General features: G+C 41.7%; 1 protein-coding gene across 1 annotated transcript in view; it reads right to left on the reverse strand.

Annotated features, from left to right (window-relative positions):
• The window catches only part of LOC126336012 (gustatory receptor for sugar taste 64a-like), a 154,710-nt gene that overhangs the window by 74,046 nt on the left and 64,213 nt on the right, over positions 1-16,451 (reverse strand). Inside the window, exon 5 of the mRNA XM_049999489.1 lies at positions 1,258-1,417. Coding sequence (XP_049855446.1) covers positions 1,258-1,417 — 160 coding nt within the window. The remainder of the gene's footprint in view (positions 1-1,257; positions 1,418-16,451) is intronic.

Below are 16,451 nucleotides of genomic sequence, written 5' to 3' on the forward strand. Positions count from 1 at the left end.
TAACATCCACGAGATAAATTTTAGCTACAGTGAGACGAGAGAAAATTATGCCTCTAACAGTTATAAACATTATCAATTCGACGTATGAAAAAACAGTGAAAACGAATGAAAACAATGATAAATATAAATTATTTATATAATATTCTATGATGTAAGTAGACAAATCGATGTGTATCATATAAAGACAACGATAATTGTAAATTCCTTTTATGATCTGCGTTTGTCTTCCTTTTTTTTATCTTTTGTTGGTTGGCTTTTGTAGGTTGCGGACGGATATCGAACTGAGGTCTGTTAAGAAACTGTAATTATTTGTTAATTATTACTTGAAAATAGAGTTCATTATTATTATAAATATGAGTGAATAATTATTTGTAACTTTAATTCCACTCTCAGTAAGCATTATCTGTGTTAATTATTTCTTTCCGCTGCAAGCAGCGCAGCCATTGATGATAGCGATTTGTATCGCATTTTTGTCTGTGTTTTCCTTAGAAACAAATCGAATGTTTGGTTGACGAAGTCTAAATAGTGCACAATACGAAAGTAGATTTTATAGAGTTTAATAAGCATTTTAAATATTTACTTATTTGCTCTAACAATAGAAAGTCTCTATCTATTGTCTGCCGCCATCTTAACAATTATCTCAGCGGCAAATTAAAATTTAAATTACGCAAATCTGCAGAATAAATGCCGAAGGTAATACAAATGTGTGAAAATAAATGTGCACCGGTGGTCCCGAACTCATTTTAATGACAATGATTCGAATCAGATTGGTTCTTTAAAAACAGTGCTCATAGCTAGCTGAAGTATGGAGCCGAAATTAATTACGCACGAGTTTCGAAGAATATTGTTTCAGGTAACATACGTCAGTGTTGGGCGCGACTGATATCCGGTGGTTTTAATGATCATTTTGCTGAAGATAACTGCTGCCATCTTAATCAATAGCTGTAAGGAATCTGTTCTATGAACTGTGATTTAGTGCCACTTACACAACTTACAGACAACACTTTAACACGACGTTAACTTGGAGTTCTTTAGCAACTTGACCAAATCTTTAGCCGGGAGAAAAATTATTTAGTAATTACTCAATGTAATAAAATAAGATTATCATTTCCATTTACAAATTAGTTAAATACCAAACCGCTGAATAACTCAGCAAACCCCACAACTCAAAGCATACGTCAAGTCATCGAAGGCTGTTTTTTTGCTGTAGACTTTCAGGTGAGTAGCTTTGATGGTGAGAGTGTTGCGTTGTCTCACCTCGACGCAGTAGCTGTCCGATGGCACCTGGAAGAGCACGGGCAGCGGGCCTTTGCTCTGGTCGTTGACCCTGGCCGCCAGGAAGAGCACGGCGATGGTGCGGCCGAACAGCACGGCGAACGACACGTAGAAGTAGACAGCGCCCCAGTGCCGCATCGGCCTGCGCAACAGGCCGCCATCACTGTACTGGGACCGCACAAGCGTGGACATGACAATGGGAGACAAGCACGATGCGACATAAATTCACCGGACAAAAGTTTAGTCACCCTTGGAGAAATCATTAGAAGTATCATTCAGTACCGTGGAGTTCCGCCTCTGGAACTGCCAACGGCCTGGATTCGGTAAAATAATTGAGTCCACAGGGTTGTGCAGGTACGACGCATCCAGGTTAAACCACTGCCAGCCGCAGTGGCCGAGCGGTTCTAGGCGCTTCAGTCTGGAGCCGCGCGACCGCTACGGTCGCAGGTTCGAATCCTGCCTCGGGCTTGTATGTGTGTGCTGTCCATAGGTTAGTTAGGTTTAAGTAGTTCTAAGTTCTAGGGGACTTATGACCACTGATGTTGTCCCATAGTGCTCAGAGCCATTTGAACCATTTGTTAAACCACTCGCTGAAGATTTGACCGCGCAGTTTGTAATGGTACTTGAATTACGTAACCATTATGGTACCTCACCTGAACCTCTCGATACCAGTAATATTCTACTGTATTTCGGTTAACTACTTAACATATTTCTGAGACAACATTCAGATTTGATTTCACTTTTGATACATCGATATGTTTATATTGCAATGGTGTTATTCTTATGTCTATTCTTTCTTTTGTCACTATGATTTTTGACGTATTTGTAACTCTGATTTTTGGGCGTGTAAGCGATTAGTTAGTTGTTGAGTTGTTAGAGAGTCGGACCTTGGAAAAGTCAAGTCTTGGACGTCATGTTGGAAAGACGCATATTATAGTTGGCTTATAAAATGTGAGGAAGATGTTTTAAAGTATGTTTTGTATTGAGAAGTGATATTTTGTGTTTACGTGAAATTGCAATTAAAAGAAAGTGTAACTTAAATTCGGAGTGCTAATTATTATTTTTTACATCACCATTGTGCTAACTTTGAAAGGCTTAATTTTGAAGAATGTTTTGTGAAGCACATCTACAAAACTTTTGAATATAGCAGAATAAAACCTAGGCCTCTTTGCATCCGAGCTTGAAATCATAACCACCTAGATTTTCAACGATTGGCCATGATAATACGAGACCAGCGTGGGAAACACAAAAAGATGAGTGCCTAGTTTTTTCATCATTACATGAAATGACTATTAACTGTGCTCTAATGACACCTGCCACATAATATGACTGTTGTTGCCCGAAAATGCACTATTTAGCAGCGTGAGCAACACCACAATCGTTATTAAATTCTGACCTTTGTTGTTAGAAGTTCCACGAAACTGCAGGGATGCTGACTTGGGAGTTTTACCCGCTGTTCCAACATGTCCCACAGGTTTTCTATGGGGTTCAAAGTCAGGCGATTCTGCAGGCCAGTCGAGATGTAATAGGATGTGGAAGTGCTCAGAAAACCAGTCACATGTTCTTACACCAATGAAATTTGCTGTTGTTTTTCTGTGACTGTGTGAACAGTGGCGTCTGGTGAGGTGCTCCAGTCCCAATGTTCAGTGCATACAGTTCCCGTCGCCACGTTCTCTCACTACCAGGTTGTGATGGGCCTTCTTTCACTGCCTGCAGCAATGTTTGTCGGGTTTGGAAGCGATTTTGATTCACAAGCAGTGAAAGACTGCTCCGGTCCCTCTCAGTCAGGATCTTTTTCCGACCACAAGTCTGACTTCATGTTTCCTGGTCACGTGTGCTCACCACTGTTTGGACAATACGCCGCAGAACACCAATAAATCCAGCATCTTCACACACCGTATGTCTATGATAACGGCTAAACGCGACTGCCCCTTTTTGCCACTCTGTTACGTCCTAACGTTTACCCACATTTACGTACAACGCTTGAAACATAAATATCTCACTAGTCGCTACTGCCTTATGGTCACGATGAGGCACTGCGCGCGTGGTTGAGCACGTGACCCGGAGGCTGCACCATTTGTAAACGGTTAACGGTTTCCACCTACGTATGAACACTAGAGTGACTACCGTTTTGTCCGATGAGGTTACATGATCCTACTAATACACAAACCACCGTATCCAAGACATGACACGTCTCTTAAGTAGTGGTGGTTGTGAGGTGGTGTCTTCGTGGGAACAGCGTTCTTCGTAACACTATCCCATTCATTGCGCAAGATGGAAAATTTCTTCTCCCACGTTTCTTTTCTAGTATCAATGCACAGCTGTTCTCGACTGCAAGGTTATTTTCTTAGCTGTGGTCCTGTTCGTGGCGGTATGTTCATTCATTCCTCCGCCCTCAGAACTGTTAAACCGAGCTAGTTATAGGGGAGGGGGGCGGAGGGGTATACAGTGGAACATCGACGCCGAAACAACGTAAAGCTTGGCATTGTTCAAATATACAAATCACTGCAAAAAACAGGCTGTTTCTTTTCTCTCTTTTCTCTTTTGTCATTGGTGTTCTGACTAGTTTGATGCGGCCTGCCACGAATTACTCTCTTGCCTCAACCTCTTCGTCTCACAGTAACACTTATACCCAATGTCCTCTACTAGCTGTTGGATATGTTCCAATATCTGTCTTGTCCTACGGTTTTTACCCTCTTTTGCTTCCTGAAGAGCCATGGTGATTATTTCTTGACACCTTAACACATGACCCTCCATCCTGTCCCTTCTTTTTTCAACGTGTTTTGTATCATACTCTCTTCGCTGATACATTTCCTATCTTGTCAGTCCATCACATCTCAAACACGTGAACTCTCCTCTTACCCGGTATTTACACAGGCCAAGACTCACGTTCAACTCTGTGCTTCAATCGTATATTCTCAGAAATTTCTTCACGTTATAAAAGGTGATGTTTGATACAATTAGACTTGTTCCTGGAATGTCCATTTTGCTAGTGCTAGACTGGTTTTTATGAACTCTATCCTTCTTCTGTCTTGTTATTATGCTTCCAATGTAGCTGAATTCCTTGAGTTAGTCTACACGTTCCTGCTGCTTCTCATTACTTTCAACTTTCTCTAGTTTGCTCTCAATCTATCTACTGTACTCATTAGACTGTTCAGTTTACTCAACAGATCTTCTACACTCTTAAGGATAGCAATGTCATCAGAAAATCGTCTTTGTTTGTATCAGCAAATGTTCTCCGTCCTCGAACTTTCATCCTACTTTGAATCTTTCTTTCATAAGGTTTCCTCGATATATACATTGAAAGTAGAAGTAGTGGCATAAAGCGGGTTCTGGTGCACTTTTGACGTCAAATTGATATGCTAATTAATTAAATTGATCGATTAGGCCATCTCTCCCTCACCACCACCCCTTAACCTGTTGTTTTGCTGAGTGGTTTAAGACAACATGGGGGTTGATTTATGAACCACTGGCGATAATCTGATTTTCCGAGAAACCTTCAGCCTTCCTCTTCCACCTTCTCGTCCCCCACCCCTCTGGCAAAAAGGACACTTTTCTTTGTCACCTTCTCCAGTTCAATTCTGAGCCTGTTTTCCTCGTCCTGGGAATGCCGAGATAGCATGTCTCATATTTAGCGGTTCACTGCCCCTTGATATACAGTGTGTACAAAAAAATTTGTCGAATACTTTGAGGGGCGATAGTACTCACTGAAACAAGAAAAATAAGTTCAATAAACATGGGTCCAGAAACACATATTTTCCAAGTTAAACAAGTGTTTGTAGGAAGGGCTGTACGATGATTGATTGCGAATATTAGCACATTCGTCACTTAAGTGCTCCATCAAGTGTCCAGCAGGGTATTGTGATGTCTTACGCACAGTACTCCACCTTTCATTAGGTTGTCTGCAGTCAGTTGTGTGGCTGAGTCGTATTGTAAGCCACATTAGTTCTCGTCATGTCTGTGTGCCTTATTGTGTAGTACTGTCAAAAAATGTTCAAATGTGTGTGAAATCTTATGGGACTTAACTGATAAGGTCATCAGTCCCTAAGCTTACACATTACTTAACCTAAATTATCCTAAGCACAAACACACACACCCATTCCCAAGGGAGGACTCTAACCTCTGCCGGGACCATAGTACTGTCAACCCATGGTATGTGTCATGATGTTTTATCTTCTTCCGAATGTGGATACACTCACGTTTTTATTGTTATTGCTCTGGTTGTATGTACAGATGGTGTAGTACATTTATATTTTCTCTCTTTCACCTGTTACTCAACAAATGAAATAGAGGATATGATGGACAGTTATGGTTTAGCAAATGAACATAGCCTGTGCCATCTACACTGAAAAATATCCATAGCACAGAGTGCCCTCTGATCACCGCTGATTCTCAATCAATGTGTGGGCAGGCATAGTTGTCAAATAGATTAACTGGACTTCCTCATTAATGTATTGCCTATCTTGCTGGAGGCTGTTGCCATTGCAGCAACCAGTGCGGATGTGGTTCATGCATGATGGCGCACCAACACCCTTTCGTCACAATATGCATGAACATCTGAGGCAAATACTTCATGACTGCTGAATTGGTTTGGAGGAGGGGAAGGAGGGTTAGGGAGCTGGCACACTTTGGCCTGTTCGTTCCCCAGACCTCAATTCCCTAGACGTTTAGTTGTCGAGACACTTTGAAGGAATTGGTCTACACCACACCAAACAGTGCTGTGTGGACACTGCAGGATCACATCTTCAATGTGTGTCAACAGGTACAACAACAGCCAGATATACTTCAAAGGGTGCATCATTCATTACATCAAGAGCAGAGGGGTGCATTGTCATGAATGGATATTACGTTGAACACCTCCTGTAAATACATGTCTATCACAGAAAGTATGCATTTCCAACCCAAGTTTCCTGGAGTTATTTTTCTTGTTTCAATGACTGCTACCAACTCTCAAAGTATTCGACATTTTTTTGAACACCCTGTATATGTCAGTTTCTTGCACAGCTTCCCCCACTCTATATGAACGAGCCTCATCTTAATACCTCACTATACATTCTAAATTTCCACTATAACTCTGAGGTCATTGTCAGCTTCTATCCAAATATTAACAAACATAGACCCATTTGTGGTTAAATAATATGCACTGGTGAGCAGTAACATCGTTTCGACAGCTCGAAACTACATAGTCGCTGTCTACCAATCCTGCACGACCACATCTGTTCGTGTGACAAGGCTGACCATTGAAACAAAGGCATCACGTGGATGCTGCTAGTATTGTATAGGCTGGCATGTTCCATTCGAAAATGTGACAGAAGAAAAAGCCCCTGGAAAAGACAACGTATTTTCCCCAGAAACATAGGGGGTAGATCAGGGTATGCCTGGAAGTATGTATGCAATTTTTTGCTCGATCAGCGTGTAAGTCAGGGATAGATGGTAATCCAAAATATTGGTTCGATGTAGCTTCCACCATGCACTTTACAGCCGCTTGCAGGGTGTTTATTTTAGATATGGGATGTTCGTAGATGATGGATTTCTCTTCAAACAGGCGCGAAGACCTGTGGTGTAGTTGGTAGTTGTCCTGAACTTAACTAAATCTGTTGTTGTTGTGGTCTTCAGTCCAGAGACTGGTTTGATGCAGCTCTCCATGCTCCTCTGTCCTGTGCAAGCTTCTTCATCTCCCAGTACCTACTGCAGCCTACATCCTTCTGAATCTGTTCAGTGTATTCATCTCTTGGTCTCTCTCTACGATTTTTGCCCTCCACGCTGCCCTCCAATACTAAATTGGTGATCCCTTGATGCCCCAGAATGTGCCCAACCAACTAATCCCTTCTTCTAGTCAAGTTGCGCCACAAATTTCTCTTCTCTCCAATTCTATTCAATACCTCCTCATTAGTTATGTGATCTACCCATCTAATCTTCAGCATACTTCAGTACCACCACATTTCGAAAGCTTCAATTCTCTTCTTGTCTGAACTATTTATCGTCCACGTTTCACTTCCATACATGGCTACACTCCGTACAAATACTTTCAGAAACGACTTCCTGACACTTAAATCTATACTCGATGTTAACAAATTTCTCTTCTTCAGAAACGCTTTCTTTGTCATTGGCAGTCTACATTTTATATCCTCTCTACTTCGACCATCATCAGTTATTTTGCTCCCCAAATAGCAAAACTCCTTTACTACTTTAAGCGTCTCATTTCCTAACCTAATTCCAACAGCATCACCATATTTAATTCAACTACATTCCATTATCCTCGTTTTGCTTTTGCTGATGTTCATCTTATATCCTCCTTTCAAGACACTATCCATTCCGTTCAACTGCTCTTCCAAGTCCTTTGCTGTCTCTGACAGAATTACAATGTCATCAGAGAACCTCAAAATTTTTATTTCTTCTCCATGGATTTACAATACCTACTCCGAATTTTTCTTTTGTTTCCTTCACTGCTTGTTCAATATACAGATTGGATAACATCGGGGACAAGTTACAACCCTGTCTCACTCCCTTCCCAACAACGGCTTCCCTTTCATGCCCCTCGACTCTTATTACTGCCATCCTGTTTCTGTATAAATTGTGAATAGCCTTTTGCTCCCTGTGTTTTACATATGCCACCTTCAGAATTTGAAATAGAATATTCCAGTCAACGTTGTCAAAAGCTTTCTCTAAGTCTACAAATGCTAGAAACGTAGGTTTGCCTTTCCTTAATGTTTCTTCTAAGATAAGTCGTAGGGTCAGTATTGCCTCACGTGTTCCAACATTTCTACGGGATCCAAACTGATCTTCCCCGAGGTCGGCTTCTACTAGTTTTTCCATTTGTCTGTAAAGAATTCGTGTTAGTATTTTGCAGCCGTGACTTATTAAACTGATAGTTCGGTAATTTTCACATCTTTCAACACCTGCTTTCTTTGGGATTGGAATTATTATATTCTTCTGGAAAGCTGGGGGTATTTCGCCTGTCTCATACATCTTGCTCACCAGGTGGTAGAGTTTTGTTAGACCTGTGTCTCCCAAGGCTGTAAGTAGTTCTAATGGAATGTTGTCTACTCCTGGGGCCTTGTTTCGACTCAGGTCGTTCAGTGCTCTATCAAACTCTTCACGCAGTATCGTATCTCTCATTTCATCTTCATCTACATCCTCTTCCATTTCCATAATGTCCTAACGAACATCGCCCTTGTATAGACACTCTCTATACTCCTTCCACCTTTCTGCTTTCCCTTCTTTACTTAGAACTTGGTTTCCATCTGAGCTCTTGATTTCATGCAAGTGTTTTTCTTTTCTCCACAGGTCCCTTTAATTTTCCTGCAATGGAGTAGAAATCCTCTACATTGTCATCGTAAATGTTAACTGCCATAAAATGTCTTCAGTACCACCACATTTCGAAAGCTTCAATTCTCTTCTTGTCTGAACTATTTATCGTCCACGTTTCACTTCCATACATGGCTACACTCCGTACAAATACTTTCAGAAACGACTTCCTGACACTTAAATCTATACTCGATGTTAACAAATTTCTCTTCTTCAGAAACGCTTTCTTTGTCATTGGCAGTCTACATTTTATATCCTCTCTACTTCGACCATCATCAGTTATTTTGCTCCCCAAATAGCAAAACTCCTTTACTACTTTAAGCGTCTCATTTCCTAACCTAATTCCAACAGCATCACCATATTTAATTCAACTACATTCCATTATCCTCGTTTTGCTTTTGCTGATGTTCATCTTATATCCTCCTTTCAAGACACTATCCATTCCGTTCAACTGCTCTTCCAAGTCCTTTGCTGTCTCTGACAGAATTACAATGTCATCAGAGAACCTCAAAATTTTTATTTCTTCTCCATGGATTTACAATACCTACTCCGAATTTTTCTTTTGTTTCCTTCACTGCTTGTTCAATATACAGATTGGATAACATCGGGGACAAGTTACAACCCTGTCTCACTCCCTTCCCAACAACGGCTTCCCTTTCATGCCCCTCGACTCTTATTACTGCCATCCTGTTTCTGTATAAATTGTGAATAGCCTTTTGCTCCCTGTGTTTTACATATGCCACCTTCAGAATTTGAAATAGAATATTCCAGTCAACGTTGTCAAAAGCTTTCTCTAAGTCTACAAATGCTAGAAACGTAGGTTTGCCTTTCCTTAATGTTTCTTCTAAGATAAGTCGTAGGGTCAGTATTGCCTCACGTGTTCCAACATTTCTACGGGATCCAAACTGATCTTCCCCGAGGTCGGCTTCTACTAGTTTTTCCATTTGTCTGTAAAGAATTCGTGTTAGTATTTTGCAGCCGTGACTTATTAAACTGATAGTTCGGTAATTTTCACATCTTTCAACACCTGCTTTCTTTGGGATTGGAATTATTATATTCTTCTGGAAAGCTGGGGGTATTTCGCCTGTCTCATACATCTTGCTCACCAGGTGGTAGAGTTTTGTTAGACCTGTGTCTCCCAAGGCTGTAAGTAGTTCTAATGGAATGTTGTCTACTCCTGGGGCCTTGTTTCGACTCAGGTCGTTCAGTGCTCTATCAAACTCTTCACGCAGTATCGTATCTCTCATTTCATCTTCATCTACATCCTCTTCCATTTCCATAATGTCCTAACGAACATCGCCCTTGTATAGACACTCTCTATACTCCTTCCACCTTTCTGCTTTCCCTTCTTTACTTAGAACTTGGTTTCCATCTGAGCTCTTGATTTCATGCAAGTGTTTTTCTTTTCTCCACAGGTCCCTTTAATTTTCCTGCAATGGAGTAGAAATCCTCTACATTGTCATCGTAAATGTTAACTGCCATAAAATGTCTAGCAGGACGCATCTGGAGTGAGCTGAAGTACAATGCATATGTCGGGTTCAGATTAATATGCTGGAATCTTAAGGAAGGCACCCCAAGCACTAAGGACTGATAGGTAGTGAGCTAATGCAGAAGAATATGTGAGGCTCAAATTCATCTGTATGGATTTTTAAGGAGCTGTGATCTGCCCACTAAGATATGATGGTGTAGGAGGCAAGTGACCACAAATCCCGTCGAGATGTCACCCAGAGAACGTTGCACTAAAATTTGGATCGAGGTTTAAGAGGTACTAAGATGACTGCCGTTGCTAGAGGAAACACTGGCATTGATCGGGTCTGACTTTTAGTTGTTGGTTAATTGGCTCTCAATGTACGATAGATGAGTATGGGGTTTCCTTCTAAATAAATATCTAGCATTACGTATATGCATACTACCCATGTGGATATACTCTGTGGCCGAGCGGTTCTAGACGCTTCAGTCCGGAACCGCGCTGCTGGTACGGTCGCAGGTTCGAATTCTGCCTCACGCATGGATGTGTGTGATGTCCTTAGGCTAGTAAGTTTTAAAAATTTCTAAGTCTAGGGGACAGATGACCTCAGATTTTTAGCCCCGTAGTGCTTAGAGCCATTTAAACAATTTGATACACTCTGCTCTAGACGGAATACGGTATCTTGGTCTCCCACTATCAACCAGCAGGTGAGCAATGCTGTGATTAAGTCCCGAATCGCCCCCTACTCTTGCAGTAGCTATGAATTATGCGGCGGAGATGTGAGGCTGCTGCACCAATGTAAATGATTCAATGGATAGTATATTGGAAACTCTGTGATACTGTTATATTCGTATTATGGAGGAATTCTCTATTTGAAAAAAAGGAAACCTATTTCTCACGAAACACTATGCTGTCAATGAGGTCTCTGTCACCATAACTCTGTCGTATTTCTAGCGTAGTAAACGTAGGAATACTATAAAAGAGATTAAGATGCTTGCTGGGTGATGTTTATAGACAATCATTCGATGCTGTTGAGTTGTAGCTGCTATGCTTCTGAATTTCTGTGTGCATTTCACGTATAATCTGTATGGCTGCGAATTTCATTAGCGTGCTTTTTTCTCATCGTGATAGCTCTCTACGTAGTCAGTGACCTGTGGAGGTCTTCTAACTAATTGCACAGTGGTACCAGAACGTGATGGGACGTGTGACTTGGCGGGCAAGTCTTACTCAGGTGGATTCAAATGCTATCCACAGAAGACTGGAAGATTCGTGCGAATATAGCAAGTAAGCGAAATTTTGATGAAAAGGGAGTTGAAAGGTGGTCTCTATACCGCCTGTTTTAAGTGTTGTGGGCAAACACATTACAGCCTCTCGCATACATCTCATGAAGTGACTGCAGTGAGAAATTAGGGGCTAATACGAAGGTTTTTACTGAGAGACAATCAGCAGCAGAAGTTGCGTCTTTTGTTTTTTTCGATAAATAAGAGACAGCTTTTTTCTGTGCGTTTTGCATGTCGATAAATGGATAGACTGACATCGTAATAGGTAAACTAAATTTACATCTACATCTATATGCATACTTCGCAAACCATCATAGGGTGCTTGGCGGTGGGTACCCAGTACCAATACTAGTCATTTGTTTTCCTACTCCACTAGCAAATGAAGCGAGGAAAAAAATTACATTCCTCCATCTGAGCGTTAAAAATTTTCTCGCATCTTATCTTCATGCGAGTCGTATGTTGCCAGCAGTAAAATCCTTCTGCAGTCAGCTTCTAATGCTGTTCCTTAAAAAAAAATTCCTCACCATGCAAAGGAGCTCTAATTAGTCAATCAGTTTGATATCAATGACGAGCCGCTTTGCGATTGGAAGCGAGGGTGAGTGTGCCACGGATATGATTCCCGAGTTGGAGTGATAATCAGTTTTTTGTTGTTGTTGCGGCGAGATCTTTTAAGGAAATTTTAATCTCCTACCTAATCAGGGAGAGATGGCCACCGTCGTAAAATCAGCTATGTTGCAGAATTTATAAAGCGATTCGTAGTATTAACTTACAACTCCTCTGTGCTGCTATTTGGCTGCCTTAAGACACTACGTAGATGATGAGGCATTTGACTACGTTAAGAGAGTTCGAAAGTGACAAGGCATCCTGTGACAGAGCTAGAGCATGCTCTTAGAAGTCCATCATCAGCCAAAAATAATGCAGAACGTAACAGGTATTAAGCTGATAAGAACAGATTTTTTTACTGGATGAGAAAATACTTAGAATAAAATATAGCCCATGGCATAATCTTGTACAGGATTTTCACACTAAGAATGTTCTGGCGTAAGCACAAGCGCCAGAACGAAGAAGAAGAACGCAAGACCAGAGAAGCGGAAAGGATACACGAAGTGTTAGCGCGGCCTAGTAGAAAGTGCAACGAGAACAGTTGTTAGTGATCGACAAACTGTGTGACATACTTGCCTGAACACTGTGTATATCACGGGACTCTCATTTATATTGCCTGTCGCCGATTCCTTGCGACACTTGACCTAAATCCAAAGTTAAGTATTGGCAGTCAGTTTTATTGAAATAAAATTACTAATGCTATTTCCTTGAATTGTTGTATAGCATTCCGAGAATGCAGCATCCCTTAGGCACCCTATACGAGACGAGTGGGCAAGACCCAACATACAGCAATACTATAGCGATGTGAAAGCCTTTCTACGCTCTGATTTATTCTCTTTTCGAAAATAACTACACTACTGGCCATTAAAATTGCTGCACCAAGAAGAAATGCAGATGATAAACGGGTATTCATTGCACAAATATATTATACTAGAACTGATATGTGATTACATTTTCACGCAATTTGGGTACATATATCCTGAGAAATCACTACCCAAAACAACCACCTCTGGCCGTAATAACGGCCTTGATACGCCTGGGCATTGAGTCAAACAGAGCTTGGATGGCGTGTACAGGTACAACTGCCCATGGAGCTTCAACACGATACCACAGTTCATCAAGAGTAGTGACTGGCCTATTGTGACGAGCCAGTTGCTAGGCCACCATTGACCAGACGTTTTCAATTGGTGAGAGATCTGGAAAATGTGCTGGCCAGGGCAGCAGTCGAACATTTTCTGTATCCAAAAAGGCTCGTACAGGACCTGCAATATGGGTCGTGCATTATCCTGCTGAAATATAGGGTTTCGCGGAGATCGGATGAAGGGTAGAGCCAAGGGTCGTAACACATCTGAAATGTAACGTCCACTGTTCAAAGTGCCATCAATGCGAACAAGAGGTGACTGAGGCGTGTAACCAGTGGCACCCCGTACCATCACGCCGGGTGATTCGCCAGTATGACGATGACGAATACACACTTCCAATGTGCGTTCACCGCAATGTCGCCAAACACGGATGCGACCATCTTGATGCTGTAAACAAAACCTGGATTCATCCGAAATGACGTTTTGCCATTCGTGCACCCAGGTTCGTCGTTGAATACATCATCGCAGACGCTCGTATCAGTGATGCAGCGTCAAGGGTAACCGCAGCCATGTTCTCCGTGCTGATAGTCCATGCTGCTGCAAACGTCGTCGAACTGTTCGTGCAGATGGTTTCTGTCTTGCAAACGTCCCCATCTGTTGACTCAGGGATCGAAACGTGGCTGCACGATGCGATACAGCTATGCGGATAAGATGCCTGTCATCTCGACTGATAGCGATACGAGGCCGTTGGGATCCAGAACGGCGTTCGGTATTACCTTCCTGAACGCACCCAGTATCCGACATCGCGAAATCTGTCTGACTATTATGCATTCCAACTGGAACAGTTCGGCATCTCTGTGTCTTTTCCATGTATACCTTCTCCTCTTGTGAGTTTTGAATGTTATATTGGCTATAACAAGCTGAAATTTATCGTAGAACTCCACTAGTCTTTCTCCTCTCTCATTCCTACTACCAACCCCTTTTTCTCCGGTAATTCTATCTTCTTTTTCCTCCCCTACTAGGGTATTCCAGTCTCTCATGACTAACAGATTATCATTTCCGTTTACATTCTGGATTAGAGGTCCAATATTTTCATATATTTTCTCTATCTCTTCGACATACTGGATTACAGAAAATGGCTCTGAGCACTATGGGACCTAACATCTGAGGTCATTAGTCCCCTAGATCTTCGAACTACTTAAGCCTAACTAACCTAAGGCCATCACACACATCCATGCCCAAGGCAGGATTCGAACCTACAACCGTAGCGGTCGCGCGGTTCAAGACTGAAGCGCCTAGAATCGTTCGGCCACAGCTCTGGAATACAGGTTCAATATTTTCATATACTTTCTCTGTCTCTTCGTCTTTTGCTTGTGACGTCGATCTGTATGCCTGAATTATTGTTGTTAGCGTTTGTGTGCTTTTGATTCTGATGTTAACAACCCTGTCACTGAACTGTTCAATGTAACTCATTGTCTGCGCTATCTTCCCATTCATAATGAACCCCATTCCCGCTATACTATGTTCTGCTGCTGTTGCTATTACTCTATAGTTGTTTGACCAGAAATCCTTATCTATCTACCATTTCATTTCACTGATCCCCACTAAATCTAGACTGCACATTTGAATTTTTAGATTTTCTAGCTTCCCTACCGTGTCCAAACTCTCCCGACATTACACGCACCGGCTCGTAGAATGTTCCGACTTATCTGGTTATTGTCTTTTTTCGCATTGTTACCTCCCCCTTGGCAGTCCCTTTCCAGAGATCCGAGTGGGGGCCTAGTCCAGAATCTTCTGCCCTTTGAGACCATCATGACACTTTTTCAGTTACATGCCACACGTCCTGTGGATAGTAAATGTTCCAGAGAAATGTTTATATATTCAAACTTTACACTCTGTGAAGCAAGTTGAAGGCAGTCGCCGTAATTAATTTTTGGATTACATAAAAGCAGGAGCTGTGAGCTCTCTCTCTCGTTTGTTTTCTATGTCTCTTACACAAAATGTAAGTGTCGCTCTCGTATCTGTAACTTTTCGTTGAATCATTACGCTAATTTAATTACAACATACGTATTTAAATGAAGAACCTACTTTCCATTCCATTAATGCACATCTCAATTTATTATGTCACGTTTTAGAACTTTTTCACGCGGCAGCGAAGGAGAGTTGCCGACGATTTGTTTGGTGGCCACAACCGAACGCTACTAGAGTTCAATCAGCAATTACTTTATTAAACTTTTGTTTCGGCGTCCATGAAATCTCTTTTACCGATCTTTTGGATCAGTATCCAGGCAATGTAATTACACAAACTGCGTCATTTTGAGATCGGTCACTGGTCTCTAAACAATGCCGTCGGTCCACTTTCTCGTCGGTGTGGTGGGAATCTGATGCTGGTTGGCGGAATATGGCCATGTATGGATGTGAAACGTGGACGATAAATAGTTTGGACAAAAAGAGAATAGAAGCTTTCGAAATGTGGTGCTGCAGAAGAATGCTGAAGATTAGATGGGTAGATCACATAACTAATGAGGAGGTATTGAAAAGAATTGGGGAGAAGAGGAGCTTGTGGCACAACTTGACTAGAAGAAGGGAGCGGTTGGTAGGACATGTTCTGAGACATCGAGGGATCACCAATTTAGTAATGGAGGACGGTAAAAATCGTAGAGGCAGACGAAGAGATGAATACACTAAACAGATTCAGAAGGATGTAGGTTGTAGCAGGTACGTGGAGGTGAAGAACCTTGCACAGGACAGAGTAGCATGGATAGCTAGATCAAACCAGTCTCTGGACTGAAGACCACAACAACAACAACAACAATCTTAATATCGGTTTGTTGCAGATCTCGACCACATTCTGTGTTCGAATATAATAAATTTCCTCGAAACAGAATAGCTTTTGCCCACAAACCAACAGGGATTTAGAGAGCATCGCTCTCTATATATAAATGATGTGACGGACAGGGTGAGCAGCAATTTACGACTGTATTCTGCTGATGCTGTGGTGTAAGGGAAGAAGTTGAGTTTCTGTAGAAAGGCACAAGATGACTTGGACAGAATTTCTAGTTGGTATGATGAACGGAAGCTTGCTCTAAATGTAGAAAAACGTTAGTGCGGATGAGATAGAAGACAATCGTGTATCATTCGAATGCAGCATTATTAGAGCGCTGCTTGATACAGTCACAAGGATTAAATATCTAGGTGTAACGTTGCAAAGCGAAATGAAATGGAATTAGTATGTCAAGTTGGTAGTAGGGAATGCGGATGCTCGACTTATTTTTATTGGGAGAATTATTTAAAACTGTAGCTCATCTATAAAGGACACAGCGTATAGAACGCTAGTGAGACCAGTTCTCGAGAACAACTCGCGTGTTTGGGATGCCCACCAGATCACGTAAAAGGAAGACATCCAAGGAATGAGGCGGCGTATTGCTAAATTTG

Source organism: Schistocerca gregaria, chromosome 2 (assembly GCF_023897955.1).
Source record: "Schistocerca gregaria isolate iqSchGreg1 chromosome 2, iqSchGreg1.2, whole genome shotgun sequence".
Taxonomy (NCBI): Eukaryota; Metazoa; Arthropoda; class Insecta; order Orthoptera; family Acrididae; genus Schistocerca; species Schistocerca gregaria.